Consider the following 17,903-nt stretch of genomic DNA (forward strand, 5'->3'; position numbering starts at 1 on the left):
GAGCTGTGTCAGCTTAGCCCATTTGTGATTGGGCTAAATATAACTTAATTGGGCTTTTATATCACGGTTTTTGACTTTTTTTCTCTTTTTTTTCGGGCTTCACATAATCTTTATTGGGCTTTATATAAGTTACTCCGTACTATACTAAATTGAATAGAACATTGGAACGTACATGTATAATGTACTCGTATTAGTTAGGTTTCTATATCGAGCTCTATAGGGTTGCTTTATAGGTTTCTATATCGGGGTGACGGCCATGTCACGTCCTTTTCATGTTGCGAGTCGTGAGTTTGTTGTAGTTTGACGAGTTATATAGCTCAACCCAAACCCAATCATAGCAAAAAACTTAGAACTCGACCCAACCTAATGAATAAGTTAATTAGTCGTGTCGTTGCACTACAAGAAATCAGCAAATTAGTCGTGTGAAATCAAACACCACATGATATAAACTATAAGTTGATTAAATCCACAATATGAGTAATATGAAGTATGAACCAAGTATAAATAAAAATAGCATATTTATAAGATACACATTTAAATATGAGAAAATGATCCGTACTATAGACTTTACCTATATTAGGCACTGCTATGTTAAAAAAATTACAAGTTAAACCTTTGAATTTGATAAACATACATAACCGTCCTTTTGAATTTTACATTGCCCCCCCCCCTTTCCGTCTAAAATACATATTCTTTACCTAAGATAGATACAACATGCTTTACATAAGCTTTTCCCTTTAAATAATGAGGTAAAATTTAAGATAGTTACTACAATTTTTGAAACTAAAACTATGAACTTTAGATATAAAATCTTTCTATTTGTAAATTTGTAACGATAAACGATCATAAATAGGGAAAAAAACGGGTTGTACAAGACTACATCACACCCAATGACCCAAATTAAAGTCACTTTTGTGTTTCTTTTTTCTTAAAGTCTAAATCATTTGAAAATATCAACTAGTCAAGAGTCAGGACCTTTGAGTTAATAATAGGTGGTTTAAGAATACAAGCCAGCTATGGTCGGGGTATAAGGGCTCGAATCCAAGATTTGCGTGATACAAATACAAATAGAGACTATATACAATTATACATTGATATTGTAATCGATATTAAGGTAGGGCATAGAGTCATAGACTATATATATAAGTACGGTCTGAATCATTAAGTTTACGTATGATTTGCGTAGGCCAGAGACTTGGAAGCTATATATAGTCATTAGCGGGCCACTAATCGTACTGGGATTGTTATTGGCGGTTTGGTTGAAAGAAATTGGTCCCATGGTGGCGATTCATTAGCTCGACTTGTGTGTGTTAGTGACTTGGAAGCAATGATATATGCGGGTCATTTGCGGGTTAATTACTAACTAAATTCGGGACTTGGAAGCTATGAATCGGTTTCATGATGGCAATTCATCGAGACTAATGGGCTCACATACTTTGTATGGAGTCTATATTATGATGCGTTTTGGCATATTTGTTGGTTATTTTAATTAGAATTGTTACTTGTATGATTTATCTACCGACTAAAGGCCAAGGTCGAAAATGAGTTTTCAAAGGTTTTGAAAGTTTGTTATGGTATTAGGAATTTAGGATGCTTGGGTACAAGTTTGGAACAGTAAAAGCGTGTCAAAATGAGTTTTACATGCCAACAACGGTACTCGTTAAAAACAATTATTAACAAAATAAATATATAGAGATTACGAGCGAACATATGTCATATTAGTGAAATAAAATTTAAACTCTTTCAAAAATCAAGACCCCCATGGAAAGTTTAATTAAGAGAAACTATCAGATCAGAACAATAAACATAAAGAAAAACTTATTTTTGTTTTTCAAAAATAGTTTAGGGTTTGTTTAGTTGTGAAGAATGCTTTTTTGTTCTTTATTTCTAAATTTTTAGAAAATAAAAGGAATTTTCATATTTAAAAAACAAATTAGAATTTAAAAAGCGTTCAAAAACTTAGAAAAAGATATTTTCATTTTCCATATAAAAAACATATGTTTTATAATTGGTTAAATGGGAGGTTGGGGAAAAGCTGGGGGCGACTGGTGAAAGGGATGAACAGGGAAAGTTAATATTATTTGAGGTTTTAAAATTTAGAAAATGAAAAATGAACAAATTTAATATAATAAAAAGTGTTTTCTAAATCTGGAAAACAGTGTATTATACTTTCTTAGAAAATATTTTTGAAAAACAGTGATTTAATCGCCATTTTTGTTTTTCATGAAAATAATATTGGAAAACAGGAAGTGTTTATCGCAACTAAACGTACCATTATCTATACTATATTATAAAGCAGATTCTCTGTGTCTAAAATTTTAAGTTTCAACATTTACTTTTTCAAAATGCCCCTTCTATCAATTCTATATTACCAAACACCCTTTTCCTCTCCTAAAATCTCAACCAATCATCTTTTTTTTCTCTCTTCCATAAATCATTTACTCCTCCAATTCATTCAAAATCTTTTATCTCATAAACCGTACATTGATAAATTATTGAAATTATATGGATTTCATAGCTCTTTCATTAAAGATGTCATTCGATATACTTTCGACGAATTTTTAAATCTGAGGGCGGAACCACTACAGTTAAGGCCTTTGGCTATCACACTTTATGACTTATTATCCCACCATCTCACCGCCGCAACGCGCGCATACTTACTCTAGTAAAATATAAAAACACAATATTTAAACTTATAATTTCAGTTTAAGTATCAATATAAAGTTTGGACAAAGATGTCACAAAAGCACAACACCAAGTCACCAACCACTTAACCAACATGTAAAAAAAAAAAAAAAAAAAAAACAAATTTAGTTAACTGAAATAAGACTATCTCCAATGGGGATGGTTTTGGACGCCCTTGGGTGTCCTTGGATATCCTTTGCGGTTGAAGCTTGTCCAAAATTAAAGATTTTTTGATGCATTCCCTTACTCAAGGGCATGCCCTTAGGTGCCCTTACTTATATTTTTTGTTTTTTGTGGAGTTAAAGGATATATAAGGATGTTTGTATGATTGAAGATAAAATTATAGGATTTTAAGGATTTATAAGGAAGTGGAAGGATTTGTAAGGATATGATGTCATTGGATATAGCCTAAGATACCATGGAGTAGCTAAACCAACTGGGTTGGATCAGTGGTTGAAGCTCATGCCTTTGGAAACAAAGGTCATGGGTTCGATCCTCAAGCCTAGCAAGGCTGGAGGTCCTATTCTACCTATGGTAGAACCTGGAAGCAGCCTATTTACCTTTGGTAGGGGTAAGGCTGTCTACATATCAACCTCCCTCATACACCGTTGAAGACGGATTTGGGGCCCAAAACCCGTGAAAGACGTCGTTGGAAGTTACTTTTTATACCATGGAGTAGCTAAAGGACGATAATCGTAAAATATAAAATATTAGAAAGAAGATGAAGAAACCGCACGCTGCGATCCTAAAATAGCAAAATTCGATTCATTTTCTTCTCTGTGTATTTCTGCCGGTGACGCACCCACACAGGTATGATACAAATTTGCAATTTTTCTCTCTCCTTTTTTTTCTTCTACAAAATTAATATAAATTAATTATTTAAATCAAAACAATTTACAGGCGTTCAGAAATAAATACATAACACATTACGCCAATGGATGTAATGAAAAATCAACGCCGATGCAAACTGATAAAGGTTTTCATCGCTTTCTTTGTTATATATCTTATTTTACATGTATATGTATATTTATTAATAATATTATTGATTTTGATGGTTTGACTGATTAAATAAAACTTAGGAGGACGCAATGAATAGAGTTTTGATGAGACAGCAAAAACCACAAACTTCTAAGGAGATGAAGCAAAATCTAAAGGTATATATATACACAATATATTTTATTCATTCAACTAGTATTAATTTATTACTCTGTATTATGCCTTTTGTTCTTTTGAGATTAATTATATTATCTGATTCTTCTATAAAATGTATTCACTATAATAAAACCATTTTTTTTATTCAACTAGTTATATGGAATCAATATTTAAAAATGAAATATAATGTTTGTTGCGGCAGCAGATTGATTTATTATATGCATATGTGTGTGTGTGTGAATGAATGGGGAATGCCTATTAAATTAATATATAGGTCAGGTCAGACCGTTTGTACATAGATAATTCTTCTTGTTGTTTTTGTTCATGGAAAACTAACTTGAAACGCCTTTTTGTAACCTCTTCATGTATTTGTGAAAACGCTTTTTCAAAGTTTCGGAATGAACATAAAAAGCTTCATCGAAAAGAGATCAATAGATAAATGACTCTTACGCTTTTCACTAAGTTTTCTTTTCCGCAGGACCTGGGGATAGGGTTAAAGATCCCCGGGGATCTTCCATTCTCCCATGGCATGCATTGTTTCCAAGGTTTTTATAAAAAATGACATGAAGGTCAAGAAGGGCGAACGTTTGCTTGTGTTGAGAGCTCCTCTCCCTCCACCCCGAAATCCACCTATGTCTCTCTCGTCACCGATGCTTGAAAGCGATAAACGCCGTATTAAAAAGATTCTCAAAGATCAGTTAAAACCAGCTCGTACTAAGAAACATTCGGCTGCTAAAAAACGAGCTCGAGCTGCTGTTAAGAAACATGCTGCTGAGGTGGGTGCTGCTGCAGCTGAGAAGGGTGCCGCTGCGTCTGCTCCGTCTGCCCCCGAATATGCAGATAATACCCCTATCCCGATGGAAACCGCTGCCTCTGCTCCTTCTGCCCCTGAAGATGCAGATAATACCCCCATCCCAATGGAAACAAGCCCCACTGTCGATAAAATGGAAGCTGTGAAACTCGACGGAATTTTCAAAAAGTTTGATACTGTTAAGAAACGTGCTACTGCTAAGAAACGTGCTGCTGAGGTGGGTGCTGCTGCAGCTGAGAAGGGTGCTGGTCCCTCTGCTCCTCCCCCCCTCGAAGATGCAGATAATCCCCCCATCCCGATGGAAACAAGCCTCGCTGTCGATAAAATGGAAGCTGCAAAACTCTACGAAAATTTCAAAAAGTTTGATACTGTCATTGACCATTCCGATCATTATTTTTCAGCGCAGGCTATTCCTGACACACAGCAGGTCATTCATTCATTAAGTCATTGTGTTATTCCCTTTCCCTTGTCTTCTTTCTAAACATTTTACAATATACTGTCATCTTTTTTCCCAGCTACCGACAGATTGGGTTAATAGGATACAGCAGGAGCGGAGGATTCTTGAGGAACACTTGCCTGGTATGTAATCTATGAAAACACACAGGTCAATTTTTCTTTTTGTCTTACTACTATATATTGTTACGACCAACATCTGTGACAGAGAAACAGGTCTAACAGTAAGCTCTACTTTTGTTTGGTTTGAGGCACCTCAAATTTGACATATAATACAAGTGAAATGGTCGGGATGGGTTGGTTTGATCTGCAAAAACTAAATCCTTTGGCATATTTCAATGACTCAACTTTAATCAGTTTTGCATCTTGTGGGTTCCATCTCAATGTTTTTATGAAAACCAACACCACTACACAAAACATTTATATGGAAAATAGCAAGTCTTTGAAAATGAGCAATCATTGCTCTGAAAACACCCCTGATAATTTTAATGTGTGAAAGTGAATGGCTTCAAGGTCACTGAAACTGAATTTTTGACGCTTGAACATTTAATCACTACAACTTCTTGTTGAGTTGTTTCTATATGTTGCATCCTTATTCCCATTTCTTTTACTTACCATATATAATCTAATTCCCTACAGACACAATATATGTGAGGGTTTATGAATCAAGGATGGCTATTTTAAGAGCTGCAATTATTGGACAAAAGGGGACTCCTTATCATGATGGTCTCTTCTTCTTTGATGTGTGTTTCCCAAGCAACTATCCTTGTAGCCCCCCTGTATGTTATCCTTTTACATACTTTTCTTTTTATCTTGTTCTGCACACACATACAAACACACTTCTTTGACCTATTCCGTGAATGATTGATTGATTTTACCATCTTTCATCTTTTATAGCTTGTGCACTATCGCTCTTGTGGTGTTTCTGGCATCAATCCAAACATGAATAAGCATGATGTTCGCTTGATCTTCCAAAACGCAAACTCCAAACAGGAAAAGATGTGGTCGCCACGCACTTCAAACATGCTCCAGCTTCTGGTCTGCATACAGAGTCTAATTTTTAATGCAAGGCCTTACTTCAACGGGCTTGCAAATGCAAAGCTGAGAGGAAATGTCAACGCCGAAAGGTGGTCCTTCCTATTCAATGAGAATACTGTTGTCAAGTCACTCAAAACAATGACCTATATAATGAACAAACCACCCAAGGTAACATGTTGATTCCTACCATCGTTTGTTTATTCGCCTTTTGGTATGAGTAACTATCTTGAGCTTTTTGTCTGGGTGATGTACACATGCAGAATTTTGAGGATTTGGTGGTTGGGCATTTTCACAGGCGTGTACATGTCATCCTAAGGGCATGTAGAGATTATTGGAATGATTGGAAAACAGTACCGTGTCTTGTTGGTGATGAAAATCATAAACGCTCAATCAAGTTTGTGAGGGATATCGCTTCTTGCAGCAAGCCCCTGTTGGAAGCATTTAACAGAATTGGAGCAAAGGATGCCCAAAAATATCTTTACCTTACCGAGTTTAAGATTTCACGTGCAAAGGTGCCAGCCAATGTGAGTCTTTCTGCTTTATTGATAGTTGGCTAGTTTGTTGATCTATGCATATGTTTTGCAAGTCATTTTTATAAGACATGATACATTTAGGGGTTCTTTTTTATAGCTTGATGATTCTTGTATTTCTATGATGTGTTAGTTTTTTCTATTTAAACATGTCAATATTGTCAGGTTACTGAAGATATCAACATTGCGGCGAATGGAAAGAGAAAGGTATTTGTTTTCCTAGTATTATCCAGATTGACTACAGTGTGTAAAAAAGTATACTTTGGAAGTGTTTATTTTTATATGTTGCGGTTAATTAATAAAAACTTGCATTCCAATAGATGGAAGGAGACAACAATGATGCAAATTCAAAGAAGAAGAAGGTATTAGATTTAACTTATTTGGATTTGCTTTTCTTTTTTTTTTTTTTTTTTAACAGTGTGTTGTTCTTGTTTTAACCACTTAATTATATATCAGGTTACTTTTGCTGAAGCTGGCAGTTCAGGGAAAGAAAAAGTTGACGTATACTCTCGTCACAGTAAAGTGACTGTTAGAGCTCCTATGAGCTGTAGGATATCGGAGGTTTTTGCTACCGTAGGAATGCAAGTAGAGATTGAACAACCGCTATTTGCATTAGAACGGACATTTGAGGTTTGAAATATACCATCTCCAAGTCTATTACCTTTTTAATAAATATCTTTCTTATGATTTGTATGTTATGTGGTATGGTTTTCTAGGACCTTCTTATCGATTCGAAGATTAAGAAGTCCAAGGCTAAGCAATCCAAGGCCAAGAGGTCGAAGACTGCAAAGTTGAAGGATAAAAATTCAGCGATGCGAATGATTGTGCTTGCCAATCGGTGTTCGCGTGTTGGGATTTTTTGTATGGAAGATGTGTTAGTGGAAAAGGTGCAGGAAGATAACAACCCAATGGCAGTGGGCCTTGGTAAAGAAGAAGTTGATGTTCTGAAAAGCTATGAAAACTTCAAGAAGTTTGATCGTGTCATGGACATGTCTGACCATCATTTCTCAGCAGAGAAATTTGCAGTGACCCCAGTAAGTGTGTTGTATATCACTTAACAATTAAGAGGTGCTTCCTTCTTTTCGTTAACATAAATGAGATATGTTTCAGCCACCCGAAGAGTGGACGAACAAGATACATGAAGAGTGGGTGATGCTTGAGAATCAGTTGCCTGGTAAGGCCAAAATCATTTTGAACACTTTTTGATAGGCAAGTTTAACTTTTATTCATATGTTGTAGAGACAATATTTGTGAGGGTTAATGAATCGAGGATGGATCTTTTAAGAGCTGTAATCATCGGACGACAGGGGACCCCTTATCGTAATGGTCTCTTCTTCTTTGATGTGTGCTTTCCAAGCAACTATCCTGATAGCCCGCCAGTATGTAATCCTCCTCTTATATTGTCTACTTGATCTTTATGTACAATATGTGTATACATAGACAGTATATTCGATGAGCGATGTTTTTTTTTTCAGCTTGTTCATTATCACTCTGGTGGTCTTCGTATTTGCCCTAATCTGCAAAAGTGTGGTAAAGTTGACTTGAGCATACCCAAAACAACTGGCGGCCAGGAAACGACGTGGGTCCCGGGCACTTCAACTATTCTCGACCTTCTGGTTTCCATACAGAACCGGATTTTGACAACTAACCCACTATACAACAGCCTTACATATGCAATAATGAGAGGCTCTGCCTATGGAAATTTGGCTTCAGAATATTACAATGAGAATAGTATTGTAAAATCACTCAAAACAATGGTACATGTCATGAACAGACCACCAAAGGTAAGATTTTGGCGTTGTTTTTGTTTCTAGCTGTTTGGTAGCTTTATCTAATTGAAATGTTGCATGATGCGTTCAGAGCTTTGAAAAGTTTGTGGTTGGGCATTTTCACAATCGTGCACGTGCTATCATGGTGACATGCAGCCGGAGGACCCCTTCAATCACGTTCAGGAATGATTTAGCTTTATGCAAGAAGCTCCTACTAGCTGCATTCAACAAAATCGGGGCAGAGATACCTGAAGAAGTTGGTCCATCAAGTTGAGAAAATCCCCCTGCATTTTGTATCTTGGATGGATGGATAATTAATGATTTGTTGTTTTTAGGCCATTAGTATATTGCTTTATGAAATTGGTTACCGATATGAACATAGAAAATAAGCAATGGGAATACGGGCGGTTTTGAATATAAAATTGGCTACTGCATTTTGTTGCTATTCGCTCGATTCTTATGGATTTTGAAGTTTAGTATCTTCCCAGCTTCGGTGGTCATTCCTTCATGGTAAATAAACGTAGCTATATAGTCATGTTAGCAACATGAGCCCCATCTTGTATGCTGATGGTTACATATTTTCCAATCCAAGCCTTCCCATCCATTCAATTATGTTTATTCACAGGTGAAAAAGGTTTGGATCATTGAAATTTACACTTTTATCCACATTTTTTTTCTTTTGGTATGCTGTTTCTATATTATTTCTGACTAATAATATTGGTGGTAACTGGTTCATACTTCATAATACTCATTTTGTAGATTCAATCAACTTATAGTTTATATCATATGTGGCTTTTGATTTTAATTACATGACTTGGACACAGAACGACACGACTAACTTGTTCATTAGGTTGGGTTTGGGTTGAGTTATATCAACTCACGACTCGTCAACATGAAAAGGACGCGAATGGTCATCACCCCGATGTAAATACAAGTTGATTAGCTCGTAAGTGAACAAAAGTTATAAAGTAATTAATCCTATAAAGCGCCGATATAGAAACCTAACTATACATTATACATGTACGTTTCAATGTTCCAATCAATTTTAATTTAGTAACTTATAAAAAGCCCAATAAAGTTTATATAAAGCCCTGGTATAAAAGCCCAATAAATTATATATATATTCCAAAAAGAATGACGATATCTATTGATAAACTAAAACACGATTGTAGTATTCTTTGAATAACATGCAACACATTCTTTGATCGACATGTGTATTTTTTGATTTATTAAATATTTTATTATTTTGAGTTAATCTATCTTTATCAAGATTCCTATTACAACTTATGTATTAATCAAGTTTCCTATTACCAATAAACGGATTGTCCATCTAAATAAATATTAATAACTCTTTTAAATAATAATAATAAATTAAATAAATCTTTATTACTTTTAATCGTGTATCTCCTTATCTATTCTTTAAAAAAATTGTTTCCTTTATTTATTCATTAAGAAACTTTTTTAAACAATAATTACAAAAATATCTATTATATCCGTATATTATTAATACCATATATAATGGTTTCCTTATCTATGAAGAACTTTCTCATTCCTTATTTTGATCTTAATTTCTCAATGTCTATTATACATACAATAACTATCAATTTTGAAAATCATATCTTTGGGTTTCAAAGAGGTAAAGAAGTACGATCAACTTTGAAGATCAATTTCGAAATCAAGGCATTCTAGGTTTCAAAGAGGTAATACAAATCCCAACATTATTTAGAGACTTTGTTTTTGATGATCAGTAGCTTCATCGTATACAAAATCTGCTTTGGTGATTTGTTCTCTAATATTTATTAAAAATAAACATTATTTATTATTAAGTCATAGGCTTTACCATATACATAATTGATTTTCATTTTGTGTTTTCTCGACATTTATTAACTTTATTTAATATTTATACATAGCTAGCTTTATCATATACGAGTACATAATTGATTTCCGTTTTGTGTTTCCTCAATATTTATAAATTGCGGACATTATTTATTATTTAATCATAGCAAAATTATAGGTTTATGATTTTAGATTTAGATTTATACACATAAGTTGTATCTATATAAATTATATCTATATATGTCTTACGACATTCTACCTTTACAAGGGCGGATCTATTCACATTAAACCTAGGTCCATGGACCTAGGTTATTTTAGAAATTTTTTTAGTAATCATTAGCAAACAATATTCTGGACACATGTTAGATAAAGTTGTGGACCTAGGTGAATTCATAAAAATGGAGTTTTTGTGTGTGAGAACTGGAGGAGTTTTTAGATTGTGGAGTCACATAGAAGTGAAGAAGACGAAAAGGATTAAGAAAGATGGGGTCATGAATGAAAGTGCAGTGAAGAAGAAAAAGAAGAGAGAAAAATAAAAGGTGGGGTTATAAAAACAAAATGTGCATGAATATATATCATTTAGTAAAAATGTGTATGGTCCAAATATGTGATGCGTACTATATATCATTTAGTAAAAATGGGATTTTTAACAAAGATAGGTAGATAAGATAATAGAAACATAGTTTTGCAGATAGATTTTTAGTGTTGGTACTTCGATAATAATTTCTTTAATGTGAATTTATATAATCAACCATTATGGTCATATACTAAGTTTATAATTTTAACAATTTGACATGAATTAAACAAATATAATCAAATTGTAAATTTTTTAAAAAATCAACAGTATTGTAATAAAGAACTTTTTTAGACGGTATTCAAAATTATCCTATTTATATTCACTTTTTAGAATTTTATAAATATGCGACTTCTGAATTATGATTTAATATGTAACTCTTAATGTAATAAACATATAAACATGCTTTAAGACATACTTATCAGTATAAGTATTTTACAAACTAGAGATTGGTTATTATAAAACAAGTATTAAAGTAAAATAAATATGATAAGATCTTAACCATTAGATCATGATAAAATTGATGTGTACCAATATATATTGATGCACGATGATTTTCATGATGCACCGTAATTTTCTGTAAAAAAAAAAAAACCCTATTGTTTTATTTGTTTTACTTTAATAGTTGTTTTATTTTACCTAAAACTTATTTTACTATATTGAAATCTTTACTATAGTAAATTTTCAGGTATATCTTAAACCCGACCCGACCCGACTCGACTCAACTGTTAACGTATCTAATATGTCCATATTGCCTTAAATAGTTTGGACACATGTGATTTTAAGCTCTGTATCTGCCACTGTACCTTTAGATGTGGCAAGTAGGTTTCTACGTAATTTTGTTATAGTCTTCAGGGTTTCTAACAGTATGCTTTTTGTTTTGGACTATATGTTATAAATTTTGGTGACACTGGTCAAACATAATGGGAACTATCGAAGACATCCCGTTTATTACAGGCATGTTGATAGAGGGTATTATTTCGGAAGCAATTAATCCTGCTATTTGTTTGCGGGTAAAATAGATATATAAAGTTTATTATAAATAAAATAAAATATAAGTAATTATGAGTCAACCGTGCAACGTGCACGGGTATTAGTACTAGTATATATATATACATATATGAGTTAATTACAGAAATCGTCCTTGTCGTGGACCATCACTTGCAGGTTTCGTCTCTAACTTTCAAAAATTACAGTTTTAGTCCAAAATATTTTGCTTCGTCAACACTTTTGGTCCTGACTACTAACATCTATTTAAAAACCCATCATGTGACATGCAGATGATGGGTACATTAGTCATTTCATCAACAAAAGGACCAGAACTGTAATTAACATTCTCATATATATCGTCATCATCTCAGTCAAAATCTGTATCTAAACAAGATCAAATCAACTCAATTCCAATAAACAAAATCAACTAAAAATGAATTTATATTTGGTATTATAGTTTTTTCCTCTTTTACTAACTTTGTCTTCGTCTTCCCCTCTCTCTTTCTGATCAAATTCAAGGAACAAAGAAAAAAAAAACTTGTTTTTCTCTCCACCCTTTTTGACTTTCACCTACAAAAGAGAAAGAATACCTCATAAGGGTGGACGGAGTCGTATGGGGATAGGACCGATACCGGGTCGGTACCGGTGGGGAGGGGAGCGTGGTGCCGGATCCCGTGCCTTTGAATTTGATCGTTACAAAAAAAAAACAAAACATGGGGCCCACATCAAAACGTCTCTCTTCCTTCTTCTTTCTTTCTTCTTTCTTTCTTGTTTCTGCACTTCGGTTTTTTTTTCTTTCAACACACAAATAAGACACAAATAACACACACATATATCTATATTTTCGGAATCATGAACCCTTTCTTCAACAATCCTTTATTTCTTGACAATCACGGCCCAACACCCCCAAATTTTCAATCGGACTCGAGTTCATCCGACGAGACGGAACGGTATATTAATCTATCCACAATGGCGCATTATAGGATTCAACAAGATGTCCGTGATACTGCCTCCTCTTCAAGAACGTATACAAGACGCGACGATCGTGGTGAGTCTCACAACCGTCTTTTTCGAGATTATTTTGCCGAGGAACCGAAATTTAATGAGACCTTTTTTAGACAACGGTTTTGTATGAGTAGAACCCAAACGTTCACGAGGATCTTAAGATGGATCTCATTGACCATATTCATCGCACATTCATCCCGGGCATCGATCGCTAGTTTATTTATGTATTGTGTTGTCGTTTCGTTTAATATTGTAGTTTGATGTTTTATTTTGTTGTTTGTTTTATATTTAATATTTGTATTAGTTTTAATTTATTAAATAAAATGTTTTAGTTTTAAAAATAAATAGAAATGAAATTAAATAGAAAAAGGAGGGGAGGGGAGAGGTGGCGAAGTGCTCCTAGCAATCAGGGAGGGGAGGAGAAGAAAAATCGGGGAGGGGTGGGGAGGAGTGGGGAAGCCCTCCCCCACCCTAAAAGACACCCACAAACACAGTCAAGAACCACAGCATGAACTTTCTTCTTCTAGTTAAACAATACACACACACAGTCAAGATCTAATACTTCTTGTTGACGTAGTTTCGATTCAACAGATTACTGATGGTGGAGTGGTGATGTAGATATATATATATACCGATAAGTTATTAGGGTTTTGATTCTTGTTAAGTTTAATCAAGATCCTGTTTGTTTAAGGTTTGACCCCCAGATTATTAATTATTTTTGTTTTGAATCCTTTGTTAATAGTAACAACTTAATTATCTCCTCCATTTTTTTTGTCAATATGTATAGGAGGGAGATGGCAATGTCTAAATACGATCATCAAGAAACGGACATCATGTTTGTACATGGTAAATGGATGCGAAAGTGGGACATAGACTACCCTTCATCTGATGAGGGGGATGCTAGCTAGATTCCAAGACTTTAAAAATAACGTCCTTCGTCGACCTTTTATTCCTGCATCAGGCGCCCTTTGGGATCTATTAGACCCTAAGGCGGACCATCCCAGACCGAAGAAATCCATTCTCCCCTTTCTTGCTTTCCGCGGGCTTGACTATTCTGACAATAATGATTATTCTCCTAATTTTATGGTTCCACTCAACGAGGAGGTTGGTCTACGGTTTATGACCCCAGAAGAGTATCGACGCTACTGTAAGTTCCGTTCCTCTAGCTAATTAAGTTTACTCATTCAAGCCTACTTCTAATGATTACAAGATTCACTATTAGTGGTAATGTATCTTCACTTTCTTTCTTTCTTTTTACATAATAATGAATAAATAAGTGTTAGGTGCTGAACAAAAAGAAGCGGACTTAATGTATGCTTTTCAACAATGGAAGCTAAAGTGGGAGAAAAAATACCCTTCAATTGATGAGCAGCACGCTAGTTCCAAGACTTTAAAAATAACGTCCTTGGTCATCCTTTTATTCCTGCATCAGACCCCCTTTGGGATCTTTTGAACGATCAGGCGGACCAGCCCGGAATCGAGAACTTCAAAGCCCTCCGTATCGATATCTGCCCGTGTACCTATGATTCCGATTATGATGAGCTTCCAGATGGTCTTTCTTATATAGTTCCAGTCAAGAAAGAGGATGGTACAATTGATCTACGGTGTATGACCCCAGAAGAGTATCAACGCTACTGTAAGTTCCGTTCCTCAAGCTAATTAATTTTACTCATTCAAGCCTACTATTACAAATAAAAAATAAATGATCGAATAAATATATGTTAGCTGGTATAAAATTATTATATGATACCGAGGAGGAGGATCAGTAGTCAAACACCAAAGTACTGTGCTGCCTATCAAACACACTAGTAGTAAGTTCCTCCGATCCTCTAGCTAATTAATTAGTTAATTTTACTCCTCTGTATCTACTCATTCTTTCTCCATCTCTTTGCACACAATTACGTTAGGTGATGACAAAGATGATACCGTCAAACGCCAAAATATAGGCTGTAAGTAGCTTTTCCCTTTCAAGCCAAATGATTTACTAATGCTAATAATGTATCTTTTCTCTGTAGTTAGCATAGGCGGGGGCCAAAAACCAGGATGTTGCAGTGACTGTGGATAATGAGGAACCATAGGAAGCATTTTCCAAGTATGTGACTCTGCGTATGCTGTCTTTATGGCTTATTAACTTGCTACTTTCTTTTTCCATCAAGTGTAGAAGAAACTAGACATTGTTGAAAGTTAATGTGGCAGACATTATCGTGTCTTAAAATTGATGATGATAATTATTAAATATAAACAAATCAGGGGCATTCAGTTAAGCAGAGCTTAAAACTGTGTTTTTCTTAGTGCCTATATTAGGCAAGTTTTATATTCTATGATGAATGATGATATTATTGTGGTGATGTTTTCTTTTCTGCAACTGGTTTACTTTGGACATCTTCTGCTTTGATACTAAAAATCACATCTTTTTAGCAGGTTAATACCCAAGAAACACTTTTTTTTTCCTTCACTTTCTTCTTGTATGTTTTGTTCTTTTAATCTGATGTTCTAGTTGGTATTATTCTATTAGTGGTGTTAGGATTAGGGTTTATGATAGTGTCAAAGATAGTAGATAGGGGGAAAAGTAATGAACCCAGAAACCACATTGCTTTAGTCCATACCCAACCCGACTTGACCCATCTTTAATCTTGGGCTGTTAGTCTCTAAAAATACATTATTTCATACCCGTTTGACTGTTTTATTTTCTTAAACACATAGTTTGGTTGTTAGTACTTGGTCCAGATGCTTCTACAAGGTTTTGAGGGTCAAAGATTTTGCATAATCTCATTAAACCAGAGTGGCATTTTGTGTTTGTGAGCCATAAACCTTAATTTTAAAAAGCTCCTGTTTAATGCAAATGAGTAAGGTTTTGATTTTTAACTCTTATAGAGGAAGAAGGTTCTGGTTCATATACATATTGATTGTTGAACATTAGAGAAGTACTAAAGGACTGAAAGATTCCGTCTAGGTCAATTTTGAAAGGCCAAATTTCTTGGCTTATAGAAGAAATAAGATCTTAGTTTAAGTTATTTATTTTTCATATGATATGGTCAAACCCATCCTTGCCCCTGAACATTTGCATTTGCCCACTTCAGTTGTAATAATATGCACATTATTTTCACATGTAATAAAGATGGTTAAGTTATTTTGTATGTATGTGTTGCTTTGGAGATTAGTCATTTTTACCATGCATCTGTTAATAGCCATAAGTCAACATATACATACATACATATATATATGGCATCATATGGCTCATACGGGCCTACGGGGTGAGTGAATGGGTTTTCAATTGTGATAACAGGGCTAGGATTCCCTCCATTACCCTTTTTATATATATATATTATAATATATAATATAAGGTGAGACTTGGATCCAGTGTTTAGAATATCTTTTCCTGATATATTCATACATAAATTAGTTATAGTTAGCATGATTAAATGAGGAAAACATTAAACATTTATAAAAACACCAACACATCTTGATTATAGTATTCTAACCCCATAAAAGGGCATTATTATTTTAACCAAAATCTGTGCAAAATCTTACCCATAATTGTTGCTTTCGATTCTTGTAATTTTACATATCACATTTCTTGTCTTGGTTGTTTTAAACACATGGTATATTCATATGTTTCCATTTGTTTAATGCAGAAAGCAGCTTTCCCTGGAAGATGCAACTTGGCCTCAACAACTTTCCTTAATGTTCCCTTTATCAAGTATTTAACTATCTTAAAAAAATTTATCTAATGAATTTTAGTATTTGACTATCTTATGGACATCAAGTGTACCCATCTTATATTAGCAAGTTTTACATATAAATATGACTTGTTTTACCTTGCTTGTTAGTATAAATTTACTTAGCTAAACCTATTTGTGAAGCTTTTTTGGTAAGGCGATAAAGCGGTTGAACTTGTATATTAGAAATTGATTTTGATTGCATTTCACCAATGAGTTATTGAAATGCGTTCTTTAGTGTGTATGAACCATATATATGTATGCTGCATTGATATTGGAATGGTAGTTAATGAGATTAATGACCATGTTGATGAAGAGTCCTTTGCGAATTGCAAAGGTTAGGGCGGTTGGGACTATTATTAATCTTTTTGCTATTATTGCTTAAAAGAATAAAAGGTAGTTTAGATTATGATGTATATATTATATAAATTTGTTTTCTTGTTAGAATAATAATTTACGTATATTAGTATATAAAATTTTATATTTTATATTAGTATATAAAATTTGTTTTCTTGTTAAACAAATGTTGTTTTTATTTTGCTACGTGAAGAAGTTTCAGAATTATGAAACTAATTAATGTTGATATATCAGATATATGTGATTTTAGTTATAAGCTTCTTTGGTGAATGTTGGAGTTCTCTGCATAAATCAATAAAGCAATTTCTTCATTAACTCATAAGTCCTTTATACTCGTAATTAATTGTCAAGTTAGTTAATAAGCATAGCAGCTTGGGAAGGCAAAAAGTTTGTAAGTTGACACATCACAAAATTCAACTTTTTCATTTTCTTAAAACCTTTCCTTAGTAATCTGCATTCACGCCTATCCTACAATCGTCCAAGGTAGGTATTCCATGTTTCTAATATGTTCTAACACATGGAACTTTACCAAATTTATATCGAAGATGATTAAAAGTTATAGTTCCCTTTAGTTCAATCAGATTTCGGATGTGCGTGAGAGTTCAAAATGCTTCATATTCATTATTATTCTTTATATAAAAAGAGCAATAGATTAGAAGTTGTGAGTCCGATAACAATGTTAATTTATCTCTGTTAAGATTGCCAACATTTGTTAGATTTTTGTTCACTTTTTGGCCTTTCCATTTTTTTTCAATTTCTTTTCATTTTGATAATTTTAAAACTGTCCAAAGGTGTATAAACCGTATTTGAAAGTAGAGTAAGAGATATTATAATTTTGAGAAAATGTCATAAATGGTCCTTGTGGTTTGTTACATTCGCATTTTGCTCCCTATGCTTTTTTTTTCGTTACAACTAGTCCCTGCCTTTTTTGTTTTCATTGCCAGAAGCCCCTGACACTAACTTCTGTTAGTTTAAGACCGTTAA

General features: G+C 33.9%; 1 protein-coding gene and 2 long non-coding RNA genes across 5 annotated transcripts; all 3 read left to right on the plus strand.

Annotated features, from left to right (window-relative positions):
• Positions 1–3,390: 3,390 nt before the first annotated feature.
• Positions 3,391–4,330, plus strand: LOC122606736. The gene is made up of 4 exons (XR_006324987.1): positions 3,391–3,495; positions 3,586–3,661; positions 3,765–3,839; positions 4,316–4,330. It is a non-coding gene; the product is annotated as an uncharacterized LOC122606736 (long non-coding RNA).
• A 29-nt stretch (positions 4,331–4,359) lies between these two features.
• LOC122606735 lies at positions 4,360–8,917 on the plus strand. The gene is made up of 13 exons (XM_043779594.1): positions 4,360–5,075; positions 5,164–5,227; positions 5,741–5,880; positions 5,999–6,307; positions 6,400–6,663; positions 6,835–6,876; positions 6,990–7,031; positions 7,126–7,299; positions 7,386–7,703; positions 7,780–7,843; positions 7,909–8,048; positions 8,145–8,453; positions 8,530–8,917. The coding sequence occupies exons 1-13, from the start codon at positions 4,362–4,364 to the stop codon at positions 8,710–8,712; spliced, it is 2,763 nt and encodes a 920-aa protein (XP_043635529.1). The 5' UTR covers positions 4,360–4,361; the 3' UTR covers positions 8,713–8,917.
• A 1,099-nt stretch (positions 8,918–10,016) lies between these two features.
• On the plus strand, positions 10,017–16,672 carry LOC122607972. Of its 3 annotated transcripts, none has more exons than XR_006325134.1 (6): positions 10,017–10,138; positions 13,631–13,990; positions 14,127–14,479; positions 14,569–14,654; positions 14,751–14,935; positions 16,479–16,672. It is a non-coding gene; the product is annotated as an uncharacterized LOC122607972 (long non-coding RNA). The 3 variants fall into 3 exon arrangements; XR_006325133.1 differs by lacking the exon at positions 10,017–10,138 and adding an exon at positions 13,387–13,534; XR_006325135.1 differs by lacking the exon at positions 10,017–10,138 and adding an exon at positions 13,387–13,534 and having other exon boundaries at positions 14,142–14,479.
• The last annotated feature ends 1,231 nt before the right edge of the window (positions 16,673–17,903 follow it).

This window comes from Erigeron canadensis, chromosome 7, assembly GCF_010389155.1.
Source record: "Erigeron canadensis isolate Cc75 chromosome 7, C_canadensis_v1, whole genome shotgun sequence".
NCBI classification, from domain to species: Eukaryota; Viridiplantae; Streptophyta; class Magnoliopsida; order Asterales; family Asteraceae; genus Erigeron; species Erigeron canadensis.

Excerpts from the sequence above, each read along its gene's own strand:
- LOC122606735 (XM_043779594.1), top strand. The coding sequence starts at position 4,362 with ATGGCATGCATTGTTTCCAAGGTTTTTATAAAAAATGACATGAAGGTC. Across the intron at positions 7,844-7,908 it reads GCTTGAGAATCAGTTGCCTG|AGACAATATTTGTGAGGGTT; the intron begins GTAAGGCCAAAA and ends CATATGTTGTAG. Across the intron at positions 8,454-8,529 it reads TCATGAACAGACCACCAAAG|AGCTTTGAAAAGTTTGTGGT; the intron begins GTAAGATTTTGG and ends TGATGCGTTCAG.